This window comes from Onychomys torridus, chromosome 12 (assembly GCF_903995425.1).
Source record: "Onychomys torridus chromosome 12, mOncTor1.1, whole genome shotgun sequence".
Lineage (NCBI taxonomy): Eukaryota > Metazoa > Chordata > Mammalia > Rodentia > Cricetidae > Onychomys > Onychomys torridus.
In genome coordinates this window covers 68,081,411-68,095,690 of record NC_050454.1, presented here as the reverse complement: position 1 = coordinate 68,095,690, position 14,280 = coordinate 68,081,411, and the positions used below count along the sequence as shown (strand labels likewise).

Genomic DNA, 14,280 nt, shown 5'->3' with positions numbered 1-14,280 from the left:
AAGGGAGAAGAAGAGCATATGATCCAAGTATAGGCTTAGAAGAGCCCTTTGTCAGCAGTGAAGATGGGCAGGTTCTGGGGAGCTTGGCTCCGTCTGCTTGCTTTCCTAGAGCAGCACATGAGCCCTGCCAAAGGTCCTGTGGTTCTGCAGTGTGGACAGAGAGGGAGAAGGGTGCATGTGCTGGTGACGGGTCAACAGTGTGACCTAGCAAGCCAGGGAGTGAGCTGCTGAGAGATGGGAGTGGGAAAAGAAGGCCAGTGGATAGGACAGGAACCTGGGTGGATTTCTTTCTGAATTTCACACTTTAGAATGTGCTACTTGGAAGTTTTTGAAATACTAGATATGGTTCATTTTTCTTTCTTTGTTTTTTTTTTTGTTTGTTTGTTTGTTTGTTTGTTTTTTTTGATACATTGTAAGTGTATATCTAAGTGCTAGGAAGATTTTTCCTTTAAACTTTGGGGATATTTTTGTTGCTGTTTTTTCTTTCAGTAGACTAACCCTAGTAGCCTGCTCTAGGGAAATTATTGTCTGAATTGTACTTATTAACAAGATAACATCAGCTTCTGTTGAAGGAAGTGAGGCAAAGGTCAGTAAAGACTGCCTCTGGAACACGAATTGTTAAACGGTCATATTAATAAAAAACCCAGAGCCAGATATTGGGGTGAACGCTGAAAGATAGAGAGGCAGGGCAGCCAGCCACTAGTTCTTACCCCTATGAAATCCTTCTCTGTAAGAGAGCAAGCTCCTCTCTCCACCCTACCTTATCACTTCCTGTCTGTCTGTACAGATCTCTAGACCTCTCTGGTTAACTAGTGGCTAGCTCCTCCTTCTGATTTTCAGGCAAGCTTTATTTCTTAAAGCACAGATAAGATATCACCACATTCCCCATTGCTGTGCTAGTCTTTGTAGTCAAGCAGTGGCTTGCAGCATTGTACCTGTTCAGGCACTATTCTAAGTGTCAAGGATAAGGGAGAATCAAACAGATCATCAGTGAGAAAGGGGATTAATTAGATGGTTGGAATTAGTTAACTCCAGCAAGAACACTATACTACCAGTTGGAGAAAATACCTAATATAACACAATGGTGTTAAGGCCCCATTGCTGAAGACAACACCTATATTGAACACAGAGATGTCGAGCTGGTGCCTACAGAGAGCCTTCATTTTTATGTTCAGGCATCTTCAGTACACAAAGATGTCCTGCACATTAACAAAAGAGTAATGTAAACACCAAGCCAGCCACAATGATGTCTGGCTGCAAGGGATGCTAGGGCAATGGTGGCCCAAAGCTTGTGAGAGCCTTATCTTCAGTGTCCTATCTACAAGGGATGCTAGGGCAATGGTGGCCCAAAGCTTGTGAGAGCCTTATCTTCAGTGTCCTATCTACAAGGGATGCTAGGGTGATGGTGGCCCAAAGCTTGTGAGAGCCTTATCTTCAGTGTCCTATCTACAAGGGATGCTAGGGTGATGGTGGCCCAAAGCTTGTGAGAGCCTTATCTTCAGTGTCCTATCTACAAGGGATGCTAGGGTGATGGTGGCCCAAAGCTTGTGAGAGCCTTATCTTCAGTGTCCTATCTACAAGGGATGCTAGGGCAATGGTGGCCCAAAGCTTGTGAGAGCCTTATCTTCAGTGTCCTATCTACAAGGGATGCTAGGGTGATGGTGGCCCAAAGCTTGTGAGAGCCTTATCTTCAGTGTCCTATCTACAAGGGATGCTAGGGTGATGGTGGCCCAAAGCTTGTGAGAGCCTTATCTTCAGTGTCCTATCTACAAGGGATGCTAGGGTGATGGTGGCCCAAAGCTTGTGAGAGTCACCAACCAATAACTGATTTGACTTAAGGCCCACTCCACGAGATGTCATCCAGCCCTGACATTGCTTGGGTAACCAAGAACCTGAGACTAGATAGCCAAGGGACACGGGAAAACTGAATAATACTGGTCTTAAAAAGAGAGAGAGAGAAAGGAGAAAAATAAATTAAAAAGAGAATATTACATTTTGAAATTTTTGTTTCAAATCCTGGCGTCATAACTAAATAGATTTTGATGTTTTCAATTATTTTTTAACAGCATCTGCAGAAAAGGAGACAATTAAAGGTACATATACCAAAGTACTGGATGCATATGGACTTTTAGGAGTTCTGCGGTTAAATCTTGGTAAGTGTTATTCAGTGCGGGTCATCTACTCTTCCATGTCTCTTTTGTAACCCTGAAAATTACAGAGACTGCCTCTACATTATTTTAGACTCAGTATCTGACCGTTAAGTGTGGTATACCTTTTAGACACTAATTGAGCTAATTTTATGAAATAATACTTTATTCCTATGAGAATTTCATGTAATGTATTTTGATCATATCCCACCCCCTCTCAACTTGCACACATCCCCACTCCACCTCTTTCTGTCTCTGTATCTCTTCCTTCCCTCCTCACTCTCTCTCTCAAACTTGTGAAGTCCAATTTGCGTTAGTTAACTACTCTTGGATGCGGGGTCTACCCTGGAGTGTGGTCAGTATACCAGAGAGCACACCATTAAAGAAAACAGCCTTTCCCAGCAGCTGTCTGACTCAAGTGTTTGACTCACTTGCTGCTCTTCCAGAGGATCCCGGTTTGGTTCCCAGCACCCACATGACAGGTCCCAACCATATATGTCTCCAGGGTTACATGTGGTGCAAATAGATACATATAGAGAAAACACTCCTGACTACAATAAAAATAGAAAGACATGCAACAGTTTCAAGATCAAAGGACAGTGTCCTGTTGAGGCACCATAGCAGAGGATGAGAGAGGCCCCTGTTTTCTCCTTTCAGCACATTAAGGAGACACACTGATTCCCCAGTTCATCATGGAAAAGGCATCTGTTTACATTCAGAAATGTCTGCTCTTTAATCGTTTAAAATCATTTATTTTTATGTGTAGGAGTGTTTGATGATGTCATGTATGTCTGAATGATGTGCAGGTAGCCTACTGAGTCAAGAACAGTCAGATCCCCTAGGACTGGAGTTCAGACAGTTGCTTGTGAGCCACACCATGTGGGTGCTGGGAATCAAACTTGGCGCCTCTGGAAGAGCAATGCTCTTAACCACTGAGCCATCTCTCCAGCTCTGAATTAATGTCACCATGATCTTTGGGGTAACTTTTATGATTAGCAGTTTGTCTATAAAGGTCCAGAGACTGGACCTGGTTCATGCTTGTATTGATCTATATGAGAAGGTAAGCTTGCACTATCATGGGTATATAGCACATGGTTTTCTTCCTTGATGGAGTCTAACTATGAAACTAAAAAAAAGGAAAAGAAAGTAAACTAATGGTGGATTTAGTTATATAGTGGATTTTTATTGTGATTCGGGCATTTTTATTTTATTTTATTTTTTTATTTTTATGGGCATTGGTGTTCTGCCTACATGCATGTGTGTGGGTGTGGGTGTTGGATCCCCTGGAACTGGCATTACTGACAGTTGTGAGCTGCCATGTGGGTGCTGGGAATTGAACCAGGGTCCTCTGGAAGAGCAGCCAGTGCTCTCAACTGCTGAGCCATCTCTCCAGCCCCCATCAGGCATTTTTCTTATTGTGTGCTGCCAATTATATGAAAAAATAAAAAAATCCTGATGTTCAGAAGTTCATTCACAGAATGAACCCCTATATCCCTTTTGCTGTAAAAAAGAAAGAAGCGGGGCTGGAGAGATGGCTCAGCGGTTAAGAGCACTGACTGTTCTTCCAGAGGTCCTGAGTTCAAGTCCCAGCAACACATGGTGGCTCACAACCACTCATAATGAGGTTTGTTGCCCTCTTCTGGCCTGCAGGCAGAAAAACTGTATACATAATACATACATACATACATACATACATACACACATAAATGATAGATAGATAGATAGATAGATAGATAGATAGATAGATAGATAAAGAAAGAAGGAAGGAAGGAAGGAAGGAAGGAAGGAAGGAAGGAAAGAAGGAAAGAAGGAAAGAAGGAAAGAAGGGAAACGCCACAAAGACTGGGAACGTTGTCTTGAGTCAGATCTCTGTGCGGACTGGCCAGGGCCTTGTTCCTGGATGCTGCTGTCTTCAGCTCTCACATGTGTATGCCATCTTCAAACGCTACCATTCCCCAAGATATTGGACATTCACTCTCTGAGCTTTCTGTCCATGGTAAGCATTTGAAGGCAGTATTTTTAAAGTAAGTTTTGTACCCTCAGGTTAAGTATGGAAATAACTTTGTAAATGTGACATTATCTTAATGTTGTAGTGCTTGACATACTGAATGTATTTAAATGGGAATTTTTTCCCTGAAAAAAACACCTGTAGTTGTAAATTTAAACATGTTCATGGTAAGTTTAGAATAATTGCAATGATCAGGCATAGTGGTACATACCTGTATTCCCTGCACTTAGTAGGCTGAGGCCAGAGGATTGGGAGTTTGGGGCCGCTTATGCAGCACAGTAAGACTATCTAAAAAAAAAAAAAATTACAATATAAGATTTTAAAGATGGAAACACAGGAAGAAGTCAGAAGAAATTATAGAGCTTGAAAATGTTGATGTTCTATCTAGTAAAACTTTTGGTTTTTACAGGTGATACCATGTTGCATTATCTGGTCCTAGTCACTGGATGTATGTCTGTTGGGAAAATTCAAGAATCTGAAGTTTTCCGAGTTACTTCCACTGAGTTTATATCACTCCGAGTTGATGTTTCAGATGAGGATCGCATTTCAGAAGTCCGTAAAGTTTTGAACTCAGGAAACTTTTATTTTGCGTGGTCCGCATCTGGAGTCAGCTTAGATCTGAGTCTGAATGCACACCGCAGTGTGCAGGAGCACATGACTGACAACAGGTTTTTCTGGTGAGTCTGTTGTCTCTCTCCTTTCTAAGTGTGGACTGTTCAGTGGCTTGGGGATGTGGGCACAGTGGCCCACAGTGGCTGTTGTTGGAGAGAGCAAAGGATGGACATGGTTGAGCACTTTTTCCTGCCCTCACCCACAGCAGAGTACGGCAGGCCCCTTGATGGAGCTGGAATATGGTGTGAAGCCCATCTGCTGCTCTTCCTGCTCTAGACTGAAGTGTGCTTCACTGTGAGAAGTGCGTATCTGGAGTTCGTGGTGTACGTGTGCCACTCATTCCTAGTCTCTGTTCTGGGCTCATCGCAGACATTCCCTTATTTCCAGTGCTAAGATTGTTAAGTAGCTGGTCCCCTTTCTATTCTGGTACTGGAAATTGAACATACTTTGTGCATGGTAGGTGGGTGAGAGCAGCAGACTGGAAAGAAAGTGCACTGCGGGGCACTCAGCACTGTGGTAACTAAACTTGGAAGGGTATCGGGGTCTGTTCCGTACGTGATGCTGCTAACGGGCTGTGTGATAGGTAAGCACACATAGTGAGCAGAACACAGGGACTAAAAGTTGTGTGGCTTTATTGTAGCACACTGGATTTCAGCGTGTCTAGTTATGGTGCATCTGCTGTCTATAGCCAGCATCAATAGTGACTTCTCTTTAATTAATGCATATGGAAATTCTATTTCACCAGAAATATACATTGTAAGGCCCAGGCTCTAAGGACACTGCTCTTGACCTCCCCTGGTCTTCAGATTCAAAACATTTGTCTTCTGTATTTATCCACTCCCTCATTTTCATCACCACTTAGGGTTCTTCAACTGTCCATTCAGGTTTAACACATTTGCCCTGGCTGTCAGAGGACTCCAAGTTGATGACAGCTTCAGGAGAGAAGAGGAACCTCTAGTTACACCTTCTAGCTTCTGTGGAGGAGTCTCAGCTCAAAGCAGAGAAATAGGAGAGTGGAGAGGGCTGCAGAGCACTGCCTGGCAGGGGCTTGGCCTTGGCAAAGGAGACAAGGAGCTGGGGAAGACAAGATGGGAAGCCATAGAGCAGATGAGTAGGCATGCAGCCCTCTCAGCTCAACAAAGCTAGGGATGATGGCATGCACTTTGTCAAGTGTCCAGAGATATGCCTTCCAGGGTGAAGCTTTTGTTAACCCGTGTATGTGCACACGCGTGCGCGTGCATATTTTCTAGTGGAAAACACTGAAGTAAATAATGATAATCCAGCCATGCTGGGGCATGTCCATACCTTTCTGTTCCCTACTTACTTCTATCCCCAATATTAGATGGCCAGAGATAACCCTTCCCATCACATTAGAAATCTAAAGTTTAATAAGTAGCAATAATTTTTTCTTTTTTTAATTAAAGGTGGGATATGTTTAGATCACAGCATGAGGGGATTTTCCAGTGGTTGATAGGTCGAACTTGTGTTTTGCTAAAGATTGGAATACTTGAGTTTAATTTTACCTAGAAAAATGGAAGTTTTTAGAATTCACATCCTTATAGCTTTGTCTTTTTTTTTTTTCTCTTTAAGATATAGTAAGCTTTGTAGTCAGACTGCCAAATACATCTCACAAAAACTGTGGTTTTATTTCATTGAGATTTTAGGTAGTACTGCTGCTACTCAAGACTTGGCATAACTGTAAATAGAATAAAGCAGCAATGATTCACAGTCAAGTGCAGTAAAGGACAGTGTGAACTGAGAGCATAGCAAAGGACTCTACCTGCACATAATGCCTCCGATCCAAGCTCCACTTAAATGAGGGTCAACACATCCTAGTCTGCTCCGTGACATAGCCCTGGCTGTGACCTTGGCACATATTGCCTCATAATCTGTTGAGGTTTGCCTCAATTAGGGTAAATAATAGTAAGGTCTGAGAGCATGAGTCATGGTATCAGCTGAATGAGTGATGGTCATCGGCTCTCACATTACCCCAGTAGTGGTCTCATCACTCAATTGCAGTCCATTTTGCTTTGTGAGTAGATAGGAAGGGTTAGGATGGTAGCTGGTCTGCTGGAACTGTGCATGGCCACCACCTAGTCTATCTCCACAACAACCTGTTACCTGAAGGGCAGGGAGTTGAGGATTCATGCTCTTAACAGCTTTGCTCCTTGCTGCTGCTGTTAATGACCCTGTGTATTCTGTGAAGGACTAAAGGTCCAGTGGAGACCCCTGAAGAGCAGTCAGCAAGATGAGAAGGCTAAGTTGTAGGGCGCACTCCTCCGTTCATGTAATCATCACTGCAACTCGAAATATTTTCATCTTTTGTCTCTTCATCATTGGGCCATGTGTATTTGCTTGACTGAAACTTTTTCCCCTTTAAGTTTGTAAACCCAGCCCTATCTGATACCTGCAGTCCTACAGTATTTAGGCAGGCCTATGGGTGTGCTCAGTGATAAAGCACTTACCTAGCATGAGTAAGGCCTTAGATTCCAAGACCAAAACTGAAAAAAAAAATTGTTTGAAGACATAGAAAACACTGTGCCTTCCTTACATTGTATGGTACATAGCTACTGGCTGTGCTGGCTATTTAAATTTAATTAAATATAGCCATACAAAAGTCTTATGTGTAAATCTCTTTAAAGTAGGATGTGTTTGTATAACCCCTTTTGGGTTATGTGCATGTGTAGTTGGAGAGCTTCTCTCCAGCCCCTGCCAAGCCCTATTAGTCCAACAACCCACTTATAAAATAAACACACAGACGCTTATATTATTTAAACTGCTTGGCCATTAGCTCAGGCCTACCATTGTCTAGCTTACTCTTATATTTAGCCCATTTCTGTTAATCTATACTTTGCCATGTGGCTCATGGCCTACCAGTACCTTATGTCTTTTCTCTCCAACTACAAATGGTGCCCAATGTGTTGGCAAGAATTTCCACCTAAAACCTGAGAAAAAAGAGTCTAAAATGGAGCTAAAAACAGCTTCCTAGTTGTCTTTCTCAAGTTAGCAGCAGCCTGCCGGTTTGTTTCTGGCGTGTGCGTCTGACCTGCAGTGTGGCGGGAATGAGGAGTCTACAAGCGGCTCTTTACTCTGCTGCATGGTAGATTTAGCCTTTGCTAGTTTAAAAAAAAAAAAAAAAAAAGTTTCTGGGCTATGCACTACTTTGATAGAACTGCTTCTGATAGTTGATGGTACACATGGCTCCAGACCCAGAGCTGACAATAAACTGTACCACCGCCATGTTGGGAAGCTGAGGTGGGTGGAGCCAGCAGCCACAGCGGCGTTTCAGTCTTACAAAGATGGATATTACACAGAGAATTCTGGGAAGTGAAGGCTGAGGGGAGACACTGCCAGCCACTGCCATGAGAAGCAACATGTAAAGACACCGGTAAGCCACAAGCCACGTGGCAAAGTATAGACTAACAGAAATGGGTTAATTTAAGATAGAAGTAGATAACAAAAAGCCTGCCATGGCCATACAGTTTGTAAACAATATAAGTCTCTGTGTGCTTTCTTGGTTGGGTCTGAGCGACTGTGGGACTGGCGGGTAAGAGAGATTTGTCCTGACTGGGCCAGGCAGGAAAACTCTAACTACATGCATGTTCTATGAAGATAGACTAGAAATGTTTTTACCAATCTAAAATCACAAGTTTTTTGTACAATAGGTCACCTGATTAAGCATTTCATTTTATAGCCTTGTCCTTAGCATAGCAATTGTAAATAAATTGCTTTACTTGGGGAATCTTTTAATAATATTCCAATAATGTTTTAAAATGTATTGAGTGCTGTTTTGTACTTAGTAACCTAATCCAATTTCTTCTTTTCCCCCTAGGAATCAGTCTCTGCATTTGCATCTCAAGCACTATGGTGTGAATTGTGATGACTGGTTATTACGCCTCATGTGTGGAGGAGTAGAAATCAGAACAATTTATGCTGCCCATAAACAAGCAAAGGCTTGCCTTATTTCAAGACTAAGCTGTGAACGAGCTGGGACAAGGTTTAATGTCCGGGGAACAAATGATGATGGTCATGTTGCCAATTTTGTAGAAACAGAGCAGGTACATAGTGTTTTATATTTTTTACCACATGTTGTAAGAGAGGCAGGAAATACTGGAGTAACAGGCTGATGAGAGGGAGACAAGGGAAATACTGGAGTAACAGACTCACAGTGAGAGGGAGACACGGGAAATACTGAAGTAACAGACTCACGGTGAGAGGGAGACACGGGAAATACTGGAGTAACAGACTCACGGTGAGAGGGAGACATGGGAAATACTGGAGTAACAGACTCACGGTGAAAGGGAGACATGGGAAATACTGGAGTAACAGACTCACGGTGAGAGGGAGACACGGGAAATACTGGAGTAACAGACTCATGGTGAGAGGGAGACACGGGAAATACTGGAGTAACAGACTCAAGAGAGAAGGAGACACGGGAAATACTGAAGTAACAGACTCACGGTGAGAGGGAGACACGGGAAGTACTGGAATAACAAGACTCACGGTGAGAGGGAGACACGGGAAATACTGGAGTAACAGACGGTGAGAGGGAGACACGGGAAATACTAGAGTAACAGACTCACGGTGAGAGGGAGACATGGAAATATTGGAGTAACAGACTCACGGTGAGAGGGAGACATGGGAAATACTGGAGTAACAGACTCACGGTGAGAGGGAGACATGGGAAATACTGGAGTAACAGACTCACAGTGAGAGGGAGACACGGGAAATACTAGGTAATAGATTTACCTGAATGCAAATACATTTTGGCATGCATAATGTTCATGGCTTCTTATTGGCCCAAGAAAAGCTCCTCCAGAATAAACCTAAACAGTTATGTAATAATAAAATTAAGTAATATGATATGGTCAGTGCTATACATTTGACAATGAATTTTAAAATCTTTAATTATAGAGCAAGATGGCTTCATGAAAATATTTTATGTGAAAATAAACCTAACTCTTAATAGATATGTACTGCCTAAAAATTTAAAGTTATAACATTTGGCTGTGGAACTGTGTAATTATAAAATTTCAGGCTATAATACAGCCCAAGTCAGATCTCCAAATTAGGTTTTAGAAAATATAAAAAGCTAAGGAACAAATTGAAAGAAGTATAAGGATATATGTATATAACACTGAGATTTAAAACAGTTTCTTTTTTGAAGTTGTGATTCTTTAATTTTATTGTTTTCTTGATCAATATTATCATTATCTGAAAAAAGTTAGCATCCTGTTTTTGATTACTTTGATCAGAACAGTCTGCATATGAGCGTTCATCACACGCTTGAACAGATTTCAGTAGCTGCTTTTCTAATATAGAACTAACAGGGTTTTTCCTTTGGAATTCTTTCCCTTTTTTGTAGGTTATATACTTAGATGACTCTGTTTCTTCCTTCATACAAATCCGAGGATCTGTTCCATTGTTCTGGGAGCAACCAGGGTTGCAAGTATGTGCCTGTTTGCTTGTTTTCTTCTTTGGAAATTTTCAGATTGTCCAGAGTTTCAACCTGGTTCTTCAGTTTACTATTATTCTGTTGTGTGTAAGACTAGACTCACAAGTGAGGACCTGAGGAACGTCTTGTCTTGGACAGCTTCCCTTTCGGTTCTTTTATATTACTGCAGTGATTCACTGTAGTTACCCCAATCTTAAAAAGAAAAATTTGATTTTGCCTCATAATTTCAGAGATTGGAAATTCGGACTCATTGGTTTGGCAACTGGTGAAGCAGTGTGACACTTGATGGCATTACCATGGGGGTTTATATGGAAGGAAGAGAGCACATCTTTCAACAGAAACCAAAGAAAGAATCAGATATATTCGACTCAGGCTTCTGTAACTACTTGGCTCCCATAAGAGCACCCAACAGGAAACCAGCATTCCCTCCACAGGGCATCTCTCCCAGTAATCTTAAGACTCCCATAAGACCGTGCTTCTCCACAGTTCCACACCATCTCTAACACTGCCACCCTGGCTACCAGACTTCCAAAGCATAAAGGCCTGACAGACAGATAGACCACTTTCAAACCATATATCATAGCTGTAGCAACTCAGAAGCCTGCTTAATTTGTTAAATTTCAAGGATTTTTTTTTAAAAAGTGTTTTTATTATTTTAGTGTAAAATGACTTAGATTCTTTAAGCAGGAGAATTTGGTAGCTTAAAAAAATGAGGGTTGGGGATTTAGCTCAGTGGTAGTGGGTTCGATCCTCAGCTCAAAAAAAAAAAAAAAAGAACAACAACAAAAACCGAACTATTCAGACTCTATTTACAACCTTATTCTACCATTCCTTGCTAGGTGACCTTGGACAAGTGATTGAATTCCTCTTTCTGTCTCAGTCTTCTCATCTATAAAATGAGAATGACGATATACTGTCTCCCTCCTGGGGTCCTTATGAGCACTGAGTGAAAACCACTTCACACAGTGCCTGGCTCGCAGAAGCACATCAGGATCAGCCATTATTGGTTTTAGTGATATGTCTATGACTTTGGCTCTGTAATTTGTGATGTCCTGTCATCTTTAGGATATTCCTGACAATTTTTAACTTTATTTATAAAATATAATTGCCTCATCTTTATAAAATGTTTTTTAAAATAAAAGGTTATGATATTAAACTATTTCCAGAAGTATAATCTTATATTAATTGTAATGAGAAGTGCTTAGGCCCTAAAGTACATGTCCATTGTAGGCCTCTGGTGTGGGTAATCTGGTAGAATATGTCGCAGTATTATGGAAGTAATAGGAAAGAAGTCTTGCTTCTCCTTTTGCTGCTAGTTTGTTCTTACATTCTAAGTGGGGTCGCTGTGGAGAGAAACTGGGGGCTTCTGAATTTTTCCAGTGTTACAGTCTATTTAAGGAAGGCCAAGGGCTAACAAATACAATGAATACTGTACTTCTAAAATTCTTAGTTCTTGTCAAGACTGAATGGACTGTTGTGTACTTTTTTTTTTTTTTTGAGCTGAGGCTCGAACCCAGGGCCTTGCACTTGCTAGGCAAGTGCTCTACTACTGAGCTAAATCCCCAACCCTGTACTATTTTTTGGAGGGTGGTGTTTTTGTTTGTTTGTTTTTGATTTTGTGTAGTCTTGGCTGGCCTGATCTCTGTATGCAGACCAGGCTGGCCTTGAACTCACAGAGATCCACCTACCTCTGTCTCCTGAGTGCTGGTTTTCAAGGTATGTGCCACTATGCCCAGCCAGGTGGAGAATTTCTGTTTTAGGCACAGGGCAGCTTGACTGAGAAAATTCTGGCCCAGACTCTCTTTCTTAAGCTTTTGTGGTCCTCTGGATAGTCAGAGTATTTGCCTTAAGATCAGCCCTGAAACCCCACCTGATGCCAGCTAAGCTTCTGTTTGAGGACAGACTAAAGGAAGGTTCCAGCAGTTGGTTTACAGTCCCTGTGTCGACCTAATTCTGTGTCACTTTACCGTGAAGTTCAGAATCCAGTGTTTGATGATTTAGTACATCTGGGGCCTGAAGAGCTACGTTAAAGCATCCTCCCAGGACTGGACTTCCCTCCTTGCTTCCTCCTTCTCCTGTGTGGCCTCCCTCACAGGCAGTCTTGCCCACTAGTCTTCTCTGGTTATGGGCTGAATGTTAGTTTTGTGTGGCGCTGTGCTATTCATTAAGTGGCGCAGTTTGCCGTGAGAGAAAAGCCACAAGGTATGACAAACCCACTATAAGAATTTATTAGAAGGAACAAAGGGGAATGTGCTTTAGGCCTATGGAAGATTGTGCATGGACAGAGAGGCAGAAGTGGGGAGGAGTCTGTGACCCGTTTTTATGGATTCCACCCCACAGATAGCTACTCCATGCAGTGCCCATAATTGCGTGATCACACTGTGTGCAAATTATGCAGTCACGCAGGATATATGTAGGACATAAGGCCCCTTGCTTGGCTACTGAACAGTGCATGTGCGGTCATGTAGCGACACTGAAAACTCTGGGGTGGAAGCCATGCATTTCTTCATAGAAGTAGTAAAATTTGAGTCACTGAGCTGTGTTGTTTGTTTTTTACTCTTTTTGGAGAGGCTTGCTTCCCAGCTCCCAAATAAATCACACACAGAGGTTTATGCTTACTTATGAATGTCCAACCTTATTTTGACTTCTTTCTTGCCAGCTTTCCTTAACTTTAAATTATCCTGTCTACCTTTGTCTCTGGGTTTTTCCTGTTTTTGTTAGTTTGTCTCCCCCCCCCCCCCCAGAGCTGAGGACTGAACCCAGGGCCTTGCGCTTGCTAGGCAAGTGCTCTACCACTGAGCTAAATCCCCAACCCCGCTTTTCCTGATTTTTTACTTCTATAAATCTTACTCTTACTCCGCGGCTTGCTGATTGTTTAGCAGGTGGCTGGCCCCTGGAGTTCTCCTCCTTGTCTGGCTACTTCTTTCTTTTTCCTCTCAGATTTCTCCATCTATCTATCTATCTATCTATATATATATATATTCTTCCTGCCTGCCGGTCCTGCCTATTTCTCTCTCCTGCCTTGCTAATGGCCAGTTCTTTCTTAAACCATCAGGTGTTTTACACAGGCACAATAACACAGCTTCCCAGAGTTACACAAAAACAACATAAACAAAAGTAACACACCTTAAAATAATACTCTACTGCAGAGATAGTCTTAAGAATTCTACTAAATCATTACTTAGCTGGTCTATTGTTGACTGGGGGAGGGGAGAGTGGGTGTGCCTGAGCCTGTTTTTCACAATTATTTAGTTTAGTAGTTTCTAAAGTCAACCTTTCTTTGAATAAGAATAGATTGTTCTTTGGTTTTGTTTTGAGAAAGGTTCTTGCAACAAAGGCCTGGCTGGTAGGGTACTCTCTGTGTAGCCCAGGCTGGCCTTAAATTTGTGACAGTTACCCTGCCTCAGCCTCCTGTGAATGGATTCTTTTTGTGAATATATTTTGTACTAAAACATTTCCTCCACTGTTCTAAAATAGTGGTAATAAAGGAATGAAAATATATGATTTATTTTTAAGAAAGTATAAAAATAGATCATTGATTTTCAAAAATGAAAACACCGTGCCAAAGATTAACTGCTCTGTGGAACCAAACTAGGACTCTTGCTTTGGGGGTGTTGTGAGTGGTTGTGTTATGTTTCGTGTATTCTCAGGACTAGAGTGGATTTTAGGGCCTGGTTTGTTCATTTGTTTATGGTGGTTTGCTGTCTAGAGCTTGGTCTGGAGCTTGCAATGCTCTGGTCCATCTCCTGGGCACTGGGCCCACAATGGAACACTATTGATTGAACAAGCATAGCGAGTTCATCTTCTGTCTTGTTTCTTTTCTTGCTTGCTTAATGATTTGGCAGCTCTCTTCCCTGACTGGGTTTAACAAGTCACTTTGTTCATACATTAGCAGGAAAGAGTTCTAGCCTCAGAGAAATGTTCACAAGAAAATGTCCAGCATCTGTTAGGTCTTTCCAGCCCCCTTCTTGTCTAAGCAAAGACATATAACCCATGTTAGTAGATACATCCCATCTTGTTTTTTCCCCAGCACAACATTTTTAATTCTGCAAAATGTG

At 42.0% G+C, this 14,280-nt stretch overlaps 1 protein-coding gene across 8 annotated transcripts in view; it reads left to right on the top strand.

The window, feature by feature from the left end:
* The window catches only part of Synj1 (synaptojanin 1), a 78,926-nt gene that overhangs the window by 15,361 nt on the left and 49,285 nt on the right, over positions 1–14,280 (top strand). For all 8 annotated transcript variants that reach the window (XM_036203973.1, XM_036203969.1, XM_036203972.1 and 5 more), the window contains exons 3-6: positions 2,067–2,153; positions 4,565–4,832; positions 8,600–8,825; positions 10,133–10,216. In XM_036203973.1, the coding sequence (XP_036059866.1) occupies positions 2,067–2,153; positions 4,565–4,832; positions 8,600–8,825; positions 10,133–10,216 (665 nt within the window). The remainder of the gene's footprint in view (positions 1–2,066; positions 2,154–4,564; positions 4,833–8,599; positions 8,826–10,132; positions 10,217–14,280) is intronic.